The 12,271-nt window shown below is 43.8% G+C and overlaps 1 protein-coding gene across 1 annotated transcript in view; it reads left to right on the forward strand.

The window, feature by feature from the left end:
• The window catches only part of bmp5 (bone morphogenetic protein 5), a 262,311-nt gene extending 253,419 nt beyond the window's left edge, over positions 1–8,892 (forward strand). The window contains exons 5-7 of the mRNA XM_070884339.1: positions 285–361; positions 7,160–7,270; positions 8,312–8,892. Coding sequence (XP_070740440.1) covers positions 285–361; positions 7,160–7,270; positions 8,312–8,461 — 338 coding nt within the window. The 3' untranslated portion in view covers positions 8,462–8,892. The remainder of the gene's footprint in view (positions 1–284; positions 362–7,159; positions 7,271–8,311) is intronic.
• The last annotated feature ends 3,379 nt before the right edge of the window (positions 8,893–12,271 follow it).

A 12,271-nucleotide genomic window follows, 5' to 3' on the forward strand; every position in this document is an offset into this window, starting at 1 on the left:
CATCCCATAATGCCCCCTTAGCGTTCCACTCCCTTCTTGGAGCGCTAATAGTGAATATCCCAGTTGGAGGCGGTAAACATCGCCCGGCGCTAAAATTAGCATCCAGGCGGTGTTACCGCCTCAAACCGGGCTATAACGAATTTTTAGCCCGTGTTTAAATTTCCCCCCATAAGGTGTGAACAATAAAAATCTGCAAGCCATAAGATGCACAGGTGAATTGTGAATGCTGCCAAGTGTACGTGTTTGTTTAGACTGCTAGCTAACATCTGTATTTCACTTAACAGATTACAATACCAGTGAGCAGAAACAAGCCTGCAAGAAGCATGAACTGTACGTGAGTTTTCGGGACTTGGGGTGGCAGGTACTTAACAGTATTTTTTTGTCATCTATTTTTTGTAAATGTTTCAGAGATTTTTCCAGGAGAAATGTTCTGGTCCCTTGCACTGAGGTGGCAGGACCGAGTGCAACACGAGTTACACTCACCACTTTGGCCCAATGCTGACTTCACTGGATTGACCTGTGGTCAACTGATTTAATATATTCCGATATTAGGCTCGATGCTGGGATTTTATCGGAAGGAGAAGGGCGAAGGCCAGGAAATTGTATGTCAGCTGACCATAGAGGGCACACATGGAGATGTAAACTTTACTGCCTTCATAAAGGCTGTACTGATAAAGATCAGACAGCAGGGTCCAGGGGGAATCGTGGAGAGATTGAAGAGGGTGGGTGGGTGGAGAGATTGGAGGGTGGGGGGTAGCCAGAGAGATTGTTGGGTCCGGTGCGATTGGGGAGTGGGATGGGGGGTCGGAGGTGGGGGGGTGGCCGGAGAGATTGGTTGCAGGCTGAAGAGATCACGGGGACGGTGAGAACGTGGATGAAGAGACCGTGGGGGGGGGGCGAGGGGGAGGGGCAGAGAGATTGGTTGGGGGCTGGAGAGAATAGGGGTAGCAAAGAGGGAGGGGAGGGGGAAGGAGAGATCGGTTGGGGGATCGGAGTGAACGTGGACGGAGAGATCGAGGGGGCAGAGAGATGGGGGGGGTGTTACGGCGAGAAGTCGGGGACGCAGAGAGATCAGGGGGTCAGAGTGATTGGTGTGAGGGGACTGGAGAGATCCTTCGGGTGACTGTGCAGAGACCGGGCAGTGGTCGGAGACATCGGTGAGGGGCAGAGGGAATTGTCGGGCGCGGGCTGTGCATAGATCATGGGGGTGTATTTGTTAGGAGGGGGCTGCGCTCATGGAGGAGATCATAGCGGGGATTGGACAGATGGCACAAGGATGTTTGCAGGTTAGCTTGTTGGGAGGAAACACTCCCGGCCCACAAGCAGTGCTCAAAAAGCACTTACCTGTTGAATCCAGTCCTTCTCGCCTCCCTGCAGCTGCGGAATCTCGAGCCCTGGGAAACCCGGTCCACAGGCGTTCCATTTAAAACAGAGCTAAAATTTGAGTCACACAACCTGAGTAAAATATTTAAATTAGGGACCTGCCTAATATAAGAGAGCAGGTTAGTCGTCTGACCCCCAACCTGCTTCTGTTAAAACGGAAATGGGCGCTGTGTAGGGGAGTTAGGGTCAGGTTCCCAATTTTTGAATTTTTAACCCGTTCCCTCACTCCTCTTCCACCCATCCTTATAAGAAAGAAATAAGAGCAGGAGTAGGCCATTTGGCCCCTTGAGCCTGCTCCACCATTTAATAAGATCATGGCTGATCTGATCATGGACTCAGCTCCACTTCCCTGCCCGCTCCCCATAACCCTTTACTCTCTTATCACTCAAAAATCTGTCTATCTCCGCCTTAAATATATTCAATGACCCAACCTCCACAGCTCCCTGGGGCAGCCAATTCCATAAATTTACAACCCACTGAGAGAAGAAATTCCTCCTCATCTCAGTTTTAAATCTGTGTCCCCTTATTCTAAGACTATGTCCCCTAGTTTTAGTTGCCGCTACGAGTGGAAATATCCTCTCTGCATCCACCTTGTCGAGCCCCCTCATTATCTTATATGTTTCGATAAGATCACACCTCATTCTTCTGAACTCCAATGTGTATAGGCCCAACCTATCTTCATAAATCAACCCCCCTCATCTCTGGAATTAGCCTAATGAATCTTCTCTGAACAGCCTCCAATGCAAGTATATCCTTCCTTAAATACGGAGACCAAAACTGTACGCAGGTGTGGCCTCACCAATACACCAGTTGTAGCAGGACTTCTCTGCTTTTATACTCTATCCCCCTTGCAATAAAGGCCAACATTCTATTTACCTTCCTGATTACTTGCTGTACCTGCATTCTAACTGTTTGTGTTTCATGCACAAGAACCCCCAGGTCTTTCTGTACTGCAGCACTTAGAAATTTAAATGGAGAACAATTGCAATTATTTCTGCCGAAGTGGATAACCTCACATTTTCCCACATTGTACTCCATCTGCCAAATTTTTGCCCACTCACTTAGCCTGTCTATATCTCTTTGCAGATTTTGTGTCCTCCTCATAATTTGCTTTCCCACCCATCTTTGTATCAGCAAACTTGGCTACATTACACTTGGTCCCTTCATCCAAGTCATTAATATAGATTGTAAATAGTTGACGACCCAGCACCGATCCCTATGGCACCTCACTATTTACTATTTGCCAACCAGAAATTGACCCATTTATCCCGACTCTCTGTTTTTCTGTTAGTTAGCCAATCCTCCATCTATGCTGTATATTACCCCCAACCCAGAGAGCTTTTATCTTGTGCAGTAACCTCTTAAGTGGCACCTTATCGAATGCCTTCTGGAAATCCAAATACACCACATCCACTGGTTCCCCCTTATCCACCCTGCTTGTTACATCCTCAAAGAACTCCAGCAAATTTGTCAAACATGAGTTCCCTTTCATAAAACGCTTGGGGGATTAAATGATTCTGCTGCTTCTTTCATTTTGCAAAAAGATGATTTGATCGGGAATACGCAGGAAGAATGTATTAAACGTTACTTGCAAAATTCAACAAAAATCATTATTATCATATTAGTTGAGGTGGGACCTTTGTCCAAACATCTGAAATAGAAATGCAGAAACATAGAAAGTTACAGCGCAGAAGGAGGCCATTTCGGCCCATCGTGTCTGCGCCGGCCGACAAAGAGCCGCACGGCCCTTCGTCAGCAGCCCTAAAGGTTACACACAAACCCGTGAACAATGACGGAAAGGCAAAGAGCACTCAACCCAACCAGTCCGCCTGACACCACTGCACCACCCCTTATACTAAAAACATCTACACTCCACCCCAACCGGAGCCATGTGATCTCCTCGGAGAGGCAAAAACCAGATAAAAACCCAGGCCAATTTAGGCAGAAAAAATCTGGGAAAATTTCTCTCCGACCCATCCAGCCGATCGAAACTAGTCCAGGAGATCACCCTGGCCGTATTCTATTCCCTGCAGTACTTACCATTATATCTGCACCGACCAACAAAAGGTCATCCAGTCTAATCCCAATTACCAGCTCTAATTCCTTAACCCTGCAGGTTACGGCACTTTAAGTGCCCATCCAACCATCTCTTAAAAGTGGTGAGGGTTTCTGCATCCACCAGTCTTCCAGGTAGCGAGTTCCAGATCCCCACAACACTCTGTGTAAAGAAGCCCCCCCTCAAATCCCCTCTAAACCTTCCACCAACCACCTTAAAACTATGCCCTCTCATAATAGCCCCCTCCACCAATGGAAATAGACCCTTACTATCCACTATGTCCAGCCCCCTCAATATTTTGTACACCTCATTGAAGTCTCCTCTCAACCTCCTTTGTTCCAATGAGAACAAATCCAGCCTATCCAATCTGTCCTCATAACTAAGATTCTCCATTCCAGACAGCATCCTAATAAATCTCCTCGACACCCTCTCTAATGCAATCACGTCCTTCCTATAATACGGCGACCAGAACTGCACGCAGTACTCAAGCTATGGCCTAACCAAAGTATTATGCAATTTAAGCATAATCTCCCTATTCTTATATTCTATGCCTTGGCCAATAAAGGCAAGCATTCCATATGCCTTCTTAACTACCTTATCCACCTGGCCTGCTACTTTCAGGGATCTGTGGATAAGCACTCCAAGGTCCCTTTGTTCATCTGCACTATTAAGTGGCCTTCTGCTTAATGTGGATACCCTTTCTTTATTAGCCCTCCCAAAGTGCATCACCTCAAACTGCTGAATTAATTCCATTTGCCACTGCACTGCCCACCTGACCAGTAGATTGATATCTTCCTGCAGCTCATCAATGTGAAGGAGCCTGCTAAAGTGGCTTCAGTAGCATGCTGGAAATATCACTCTCAGGCTCAGACTGAATGGCAGGGAAGAATGTGGATGCACAGCATGGAAGGAGGTCACCGTGAGACATGTTTGCAGTAGGAACAAGGCGGAAGGGCTCACCACCCAATGTCCCAGTCCCCGCTTGCCCAAATCCTGCTGTCAGTACCAATAACGCCAGGCAGAAAATTGTCACTTAAGTGTCTTCATGATTAAGATTTGTGCAGAGTGCTCGTTACAGAACCTGGTTCTCGTATATCAACAGACAGTTTTCCGGATTCTGCTGCAAGCAACCCGAGAGAAAATTCATTGGGACATTTAAAGAACTGTGGGGGCAAAATTGGGTTGTGCCCCATTTGGGGGCGGTAAACAAGGCGAGGCAGGACTTCCTGCATCCCGCGCGGAAGTCCTGTCCCGGCCACGAAATTGCAGTTACCACTGCTCACAGGAAGTGGAGCACAATGTCGCACGCTCCACTTCCTGTTCGGGTGGGTTCGGCAGCGATCAGCGGCTTCTCCGCGTAGTGCTGACGTATTTCAACGCCCCTCCCTTCCATTAAAGGGGAGGGACGCTGCGACCTCTGCACAGCCATTTCAAGGCTTCCACTGGGCTACCAGGGATGCTTGGCGCCATGGCGGAGTGCCGGGCTACACGATAGCGAACCGGACTATGCGACAGCAAGGCTGACCGGTGAGTCGGCCAAAGAAATAAAATGGCGGTGTGCGGCACAGCGCACCTCCCCTTTAACTTCCGCCCCACGAGCGGAGGTCGGCCCGATATGCAACCCGCGAGGCTGATACTGACATCATCCACGGCAGCCCCGCGGTGCGCTGGCCAATTTCTGCCGAGGGGCGGAAAGGGGTTGGCGTGGGATGAGAAAGGGTCGCCGGGCACTGTGATGATGTCATCACTGGAGGCTCGGCGGCCTGGGGTGCTACCAACGGGGCGCGGCACTACCGTGTTCATGCCTCCGCTAACTCCCGCGCAATTTTGCCGGAACCGGTAACGTTCCCTCCCCCCCCCCCCCCGTTAGCGCCCTCCTGGAGGCATTAACGGGAGGCGCATAAATGGGAAATTTTAGCCCCTCTGTCTTTTTTTCATTTTCTTTAAACCCCTTTGTTTATTAGTTACAAAAATATTGGCGATGCAAATAAAAGCTGTTTGACTGGACTCCAGCAATACACCCAACTTTTGCAAGCCTAGTGCACCATACAAACTATTTGTTACTCTTTCACTTCTGAATCGTGAAATTAACTTTGAAAGGTTACTCTTTTGGGGTGTTTGTGGGCAGACTTAATGGCCGAATGAACATCTGGTGCTGTGATGCACATTTGACTGACAGTTGTGATAATGCACTCTAACGTGAGACTGTCTGACAGCATGGACAGAGCATCAATCTCCCAATATCATAACTTCTAACATTAGAAGAGAGAGCCTTCCTCCTACTGGGTATTCAACACATTCCCTTCAACACCTTACATCCCAGTGGGTCCAACTAATAGTCTGGGCACTTTTGAAATGCAGCTTCTCACCATCCTGGAATTAGACTGCTGCCAGGTTAGGAAATGACAACCGAATGATACCATTACTTTTCATGTTGATAAGCAGCCAAAACCACTTTGCACTGATGTGAAACTCTACCCTTGGGTCCCACAACAGTCAGAAGCAGCCTGAACACGCAAGAAATTCGTCACGGGCAGTGGTGCAAAACGGGTGCTATCGGATCAGTTTCAGTTCCATTGTAATCAAGTAACTAAATATCAGGCACTGCCCATAACGGGCAACCATTTTGCACCACCACCCGAGATCAATTTCTCGGTCATCATTTTCAGTTATTGGCTACTGCAAAAGATCAATGCTGCCAACAACATCAATGACGTTATACAAAGATCATTCACTGCCCTTCACTTATTTGGTGCCGAAGATTTGCTGAGTGAGGCTACTCTGCCCTGAACTTCTGCTGCTGACCACACCAAAGTGGTTTCACTGTCTTTTTCACTGCCTTTTAATGGCTAGGGGCATATCTGAGGCACTCTCCACTCCCACCCCAATCTGCCAAAAAGGCCAGAAAGCCCGTCCCCAAAACACCATCCTTAAAACCTCAGCCCTCGGCCAGGACTCGGTATAACTGGGCTCTAACCTACTTTCCAGATATTCCAGATTGCAGCAGAATCCCCCTGAAGTTATGGCCAGAGTCTGCGAGAATAGTTGTGGATTTTTATGGTTTGCAAGTAACAATTTTTGTTAATATTAGTGGAATGTCAACAGTGTGTAAGACTCAGAAAAGTTCTTCTAAATTATTTTTTCCTTTAAGTATATGAATCGACAGGCCTGCATTTCTGTCATTCTGTTATCGGAGGATTAGGATTACTGGCAGATTGTGTTTCCTTTGTTTATTCACGGTGTGGGCCTTCTCCCTCGAAGGAATGGCCATGGGGAGCTCAGGAGGCTGGATGCGCAAATACAAGTTAGGGAAACAGAGCCACTGGTCCTGAACTCAGTGGAGATAATCCCAGCACTGCATTGGCTTCACCTTCTATTTCTACGGCACATATATTATGTATATTAACTAAAGTGTCAAAAATCAGCTATGAACAGTGTAGTACCATAAAATGCTAAGAGTACTATACAGGTGCTGAAAAATTAAGAATATGCTATCAATTTCATGGCGATCATTGAAAATTGCCCCAAATATTTTCAGCATTTTTAAAATATGATGGCATACTTTAAAAATGACACTTAGGATGCTTAATTCTAATTGATTCGGTCCAGAAAAAAAGAGGGTTTGTAATATATAAGGGAGCTAATGAATTTTTCAGGAAGAAAATGTAGTCATTTTTCTCATTTTGATATAATAGCAATGTAACTTTCCTATATTTCTAGGACTGGATCATAGCACCAGAAGGCTATGCTGCATTCTACTGTGATGGAGAGTGTTCGTTTCCACTCAATGCTCACATGAATGCTACAAACCACGCAATTGTGCAAACACTGGTATGTGCTATAATCTTAAGAATTCATATATAAATTCATAGGAGTGCTGTGGTCTAGGTTCATCAAGCTGTTCAGATCTGATAAAGTCATTTTCAGAGATTTGCAAGCAGTTGGATGAATTTATGACCCTTTGCAGACAAGTTCGAGAACACCGGATTTCATTAAATTGGCTAAAGGTTTGTAAATGCATTGTTAATATGTCTGAGAATTGCTAGAGATTTAGGATTGAGAAACTCTTTAACTTTGTATAGCATTAACTAACCAATTATTCGTAAAGTGATTATACTTTATTGAAAATTTTACATATTCATATATTTGGTATAATGAAGATGAATATGCAAAGATTAAAATGTAATTAAAGAAACCCCAGTGCTATGATGGTCTCATTAATTTTACAAAAAAATCAATGCATAATCAACTCCTTTGTTCCCTCCATGCTGCTTCAGTGGTGGGACTGAAATTTCTCCTGTTGATAATTTTAACAAAAAAAAGGCATTATACATAAAACTTAAAATGTCCCATTTTGTACACACACAGACCTTTTCACTAAAAGTATGAACATCTAAAGCTCACCCTAATAGTTTCTTAGCTCCAACTTTGGGCAAGCGCCCACTACTGCAATTATGTGATATTTTGAGTCAGAAATTGATTCGCTCCTGACAGCGGTGGCTCTGAACCGGACACATAAAATTGGTCCTCTTGCATCATTAGGACGCGGTTGGCAATCTGGGGATGTCACTTGTGCCCCAAGAGGCAGTGCGCCAGTCCTGAGAATGATGAAAGTTGGCCACGATTTAATTGAATGGCAGAACAGGATCTGGGGGCTCAACTGTCTATTCCTGTTCCTATATAACACTTTTATTCACCATGCTATTTATTGGCTGTGTTTTTTCATTAACTTTGGGGATCATAGGTCTGTCCCTCGGCCTTGAAATCTTATGAAACAATCTATCATCTAATAGTTCAATAACTTTTATTTTTCTCTGGGTACGGTGGTTTTGAACATGTAAGTTGATTTAAGAATTTTGTTTCCATTTGCAGGTTCACTTGATGTTCCCCGACAACGTCCCCAAACCTTGCTGTGCGCCAACTAAGCTAAATGCAATCTCTGTGCTGTACTTTGATGACAGTTCAAATGTAATATTAAAGAAATATAGAAACATGGTGGTAAGATCATGTGGTTGCCACTAGCTGGGAAATTAAAACAAAAAGAGGACCCAATTACAAATACAATCGTTATGCCATCCTTAAACTTTTACTAAGTGACTCCAAATTGGGTTTGAAGGTGCTTCATGTACAGTATTATGTATATAGTACTCTTTGTGCTTGTAATTTATTTCTTTCAATTTAACTACTTTACTACAGGAAAACTAAAACAGATGTTCTCAGTCCTTTCTGATAGTGCACAAAAACAACTGTGGTTGACTAAATATTTATTCAGTACAGCTGAAAACTGGTACATTTTTAGACAAAGCTTTTCTTTATGATACAAACATTGCAAAGGTGGTAAATGGTTTATTAACTTATCTGATTTCCTGCTATATATATTTTTTTTAAACAGAGGGATCTAAAAATATTTTTACACACTTCATCTCTTTCTTAAACTGTACTATATAAAATATTAGAGATTAAAAAGTTGTCTAATATTTGTACTAAACTTAATGTACTGCATATCTACAAACTTGGTGGCCATTATCTGAAATATATTACCATTCTTCTGGTGACTAATTCTTAATTTTCAATACTATTCTAATTAGTTATTTGTATCTATTCAGTCCAGCAGTTCAAAATATTAGCACCACTTTGTAAAAATATCCCCCTCCACTACAAAAAAAGGAACATTTATGTAATGGGCAGCTGGATGGGCATTGGGATTTGGGCATAGTGAACCCAACTCTGTCAGTTTCATCCCAGTGAATCGTATAGTGTACTGTGCATTGACCATGATAAACTACAAGGCTCACGTTCTATCATCAAGCCTTTTCAATGTGAAATTAGACATTATGAATAAGCTGAATACAAAGCTAAAATACAAAGGGGAAGAATTGATGCTTCAGTTGTACAGAGCCTTGGTCATACCCCATCTGGAGTACTGTGTTCAGTCTTGGGCACCGAACCTGGGGAAAGACATACGGGTTGAACCTCCCTTATCCGGAACCCTCGGACCTGGCCTGTTCTGGATAAGGGATTTTTCTGGACGAGGGGTTGTCATGTTAAATTGGATGGTACAGGTATTGAGCAAGGGGGTATTGGGGCTGGCTGGCTTGGGTCTGGGAGTGCAGCAGAGAGATTATGGGTGGGCGGGGATGGGGGGTGGCGGGGGGAGCGGTGGATTGCGGGGTCAGGCCAGTGATTGCGGGAGTCGGCAGCGAGGAAGGAATTCAATTTGTTGATGTCGGAGTTCTGTGCATGCACCACCCGGTGGCCGGGAATGGTTCTGGACAAGGGGTGGTCTGGATAAGGGAGTTCTGGATAAGGGAGGTTCAACCTGTATTAGCATTGGAGGCATGCAGCGCAGATTCTCCAGAATGATATCAGAGCTTAAAGGGTATATCACTGAAGACTTAGGTTGATAGATTTTATTGGGCAAGGGTATCAGGGATAGGGATCAAAGTCGGCAAAATGTGATTGAGATGCAGATCAGCCATGATCTAATTGAATAGGCCCGAGGGACTAAATAGCCTCCTCCTGTTCCTATGTTTCTATGACCACATCTCTCAATTTGCTGGGGTTTTCTGTTATGTCTGAGACTGCCTTTGCTTTATTTGTTCTGCCCTAGCCTATTTTCCCCGGGCTGATTAATTTATCATTCCAATGTGATCCAGTATTTTCTAAATCATTTGATATCTGCACATGGGCACACCGCCTGAAACTGAACAGAAAGTCAGAACTGGAGCAATGTTATATTTGTCACCCCCTGTCTTTCAGTCTCCTGACAAAAAAGTATAATGACTAGTGCATTGGCTAACTCGATTTTTGAGCCAAAATCCCAGCTACTTTTCAAAATGAAATACTCTGATATTTTAGAGTTAAGCTTAGTTGCAAGAAAATTTTCTATAGTTATGACCCTGAAATAACATTGTGGGATAATAGGATATGAACACTTAATTCTGGTCTTCCTTTCTATTCTATTATAGTGGAGGCATTAACTTGTTTAAAGTAAATGGAATAATGTCGAGGCCTTTGTGTTATATGAGGAATATCTGGGAATAAACTAGTAACATAATCTACCACATACAGTGATTGACTATTCATCGTACTGAAAATCTAAAATGTACCATTTAAAGGAGGTAAAAAGAGTAATGTGGGCTGAAGCACAACTACCCAGGACCTTTAATGCCGTGGAATGAAGGCATGTAAATCAAACAACCCCCCCTCCCCACACTTGGAACCAAATTCTTGATCTCAAATGTGATGTGCTGTGGGAAGATGCGCAGCAGAAACCAGGTAGATGACTTCTTGCTAGTAGGGCGCGTCATAACTGCAGCATCCAACATCCAAATCTTACAGAACAGAAAGAGGCCATTTGGCCCATTATGCCTGTGTTGGATCTTTGAAAGATCTATCCAAGTAGTATCACTCCCCTGCTCTTTCCCCATTGTCCTGCAAACATTTCCTTTTCAAGTATATATCCAGTTTTCTTTGGAAAGTTAATATTAATTCTGCTCCCACCACCCTTTCAAGCAGTGCATTCCAGATGCACAACTGCACAACTCGCTGCACAAAAAGAATTCTCCTCATCTCCCCTCCCGGCCCTCCCCCTGCTTCTTTTGCCAATTATCTTATATCTGGTTATCAACCCTTCTGAGAGTAGAGACAGTTTTTATCTTTATTTACTCTTATTAAAACGCCTCAAATTTTGAACATCTCTATTAAATCTTTCCATAACATTCTCTGCTCTAAGGAGAACAAACCCAGCTTCTACAGTCTCTCCAAATAACTGAAGTCCATCATCCCGGGTACCATTCTAGTAAATCTCCTCTGCAGCCTCTCCAAGGCCTTGACATCCTTCCTAAAGCATGGTCCCCAGAATTGGATGCAATACTCAATGCAACTATCCTCCCCAAATCATTCACGAGGAATATCCATCTACTTTTTCAATACTTCTTAAACAGGTTTGTGTATTCGCATCATCAAATCTCTACTCTTGCAGGTTTATTAATTCAGTATGGCTAATTTTCAATATGAATCCTCAGATTATTTGGCATTGCCTGAAGTGTTCATGAATGTAAAATAGTTATTTTTACCTGCTTTTTGCATAATATATATATATATAAACAAAGAAATCAGAACATTGCTTTTTAGCCTCAATTTCATAGTTGGTTTCTAATATTTAAGACAGGCATTACACTTTCTGAGTTATTTCTTCACCATGTTGCTTGACACCTGGGTGCAGAATCATTTACTCCCGCACTAAGGTACAAGTTCCAGAAATATGCTAAAATTGTGGAATTTAGTGTAAGGTCACTCAGACTGATTCAGATTATGTTCTTTTGACAATACAATTATTCTAGAATTTATAATACAAGCTACACTTCCTTCATATAACTTGTTTAAACAGAAATATAAAATCACTCCTCAACATCCCATTTTAAATCATTGGAGCTAAAATTAGAAAAAGAAAGACTTGATTTCTATAGCACCTATCACAACCTCAGGATGTCCCAAAGTGCTTTACAGCCAATCAAGTACTTTTGGAGTGTAGTCACTGTTGTAATGTAGGAAACACAGCAGCCAATTTGCGCACAGCAAGATCCCACAAACAGCAATGTGATAATGACCAGGTAATCTGTTTTTAGGAGTTGGTTGAGGGATAAATATTGGCCAAGACACCGGGGACAACGCCCCTCCTTTTCTTCAAATAGTGCCATGGGATCTTTTTACACCCTCCTGGGAGGACAGCCGGAGCCTCAGTTTCACGTCTCATCCGAAAGACGGCACCTCCGATAGTGCAGCACTCCCTCAGCACTGCACTTGGGTGTTAGCATAGATTTTTGTGCT

The sequence above is a fragment of the Pristiophorus japonicus genome, chromosome 7, assembly GCF_044704955.1.
Source record: "Pristiophorus japonicus isolate sPriJap1 chromosome 7, sPriJap1.hap1, whole genome shotgun sequence".
Lineage (NCBI taxonomy): Eukaryota > Metazoa > Chordata > Chondrichthyes > Pristiophoridae > Pristiophorus > Pristiophorus japonicus.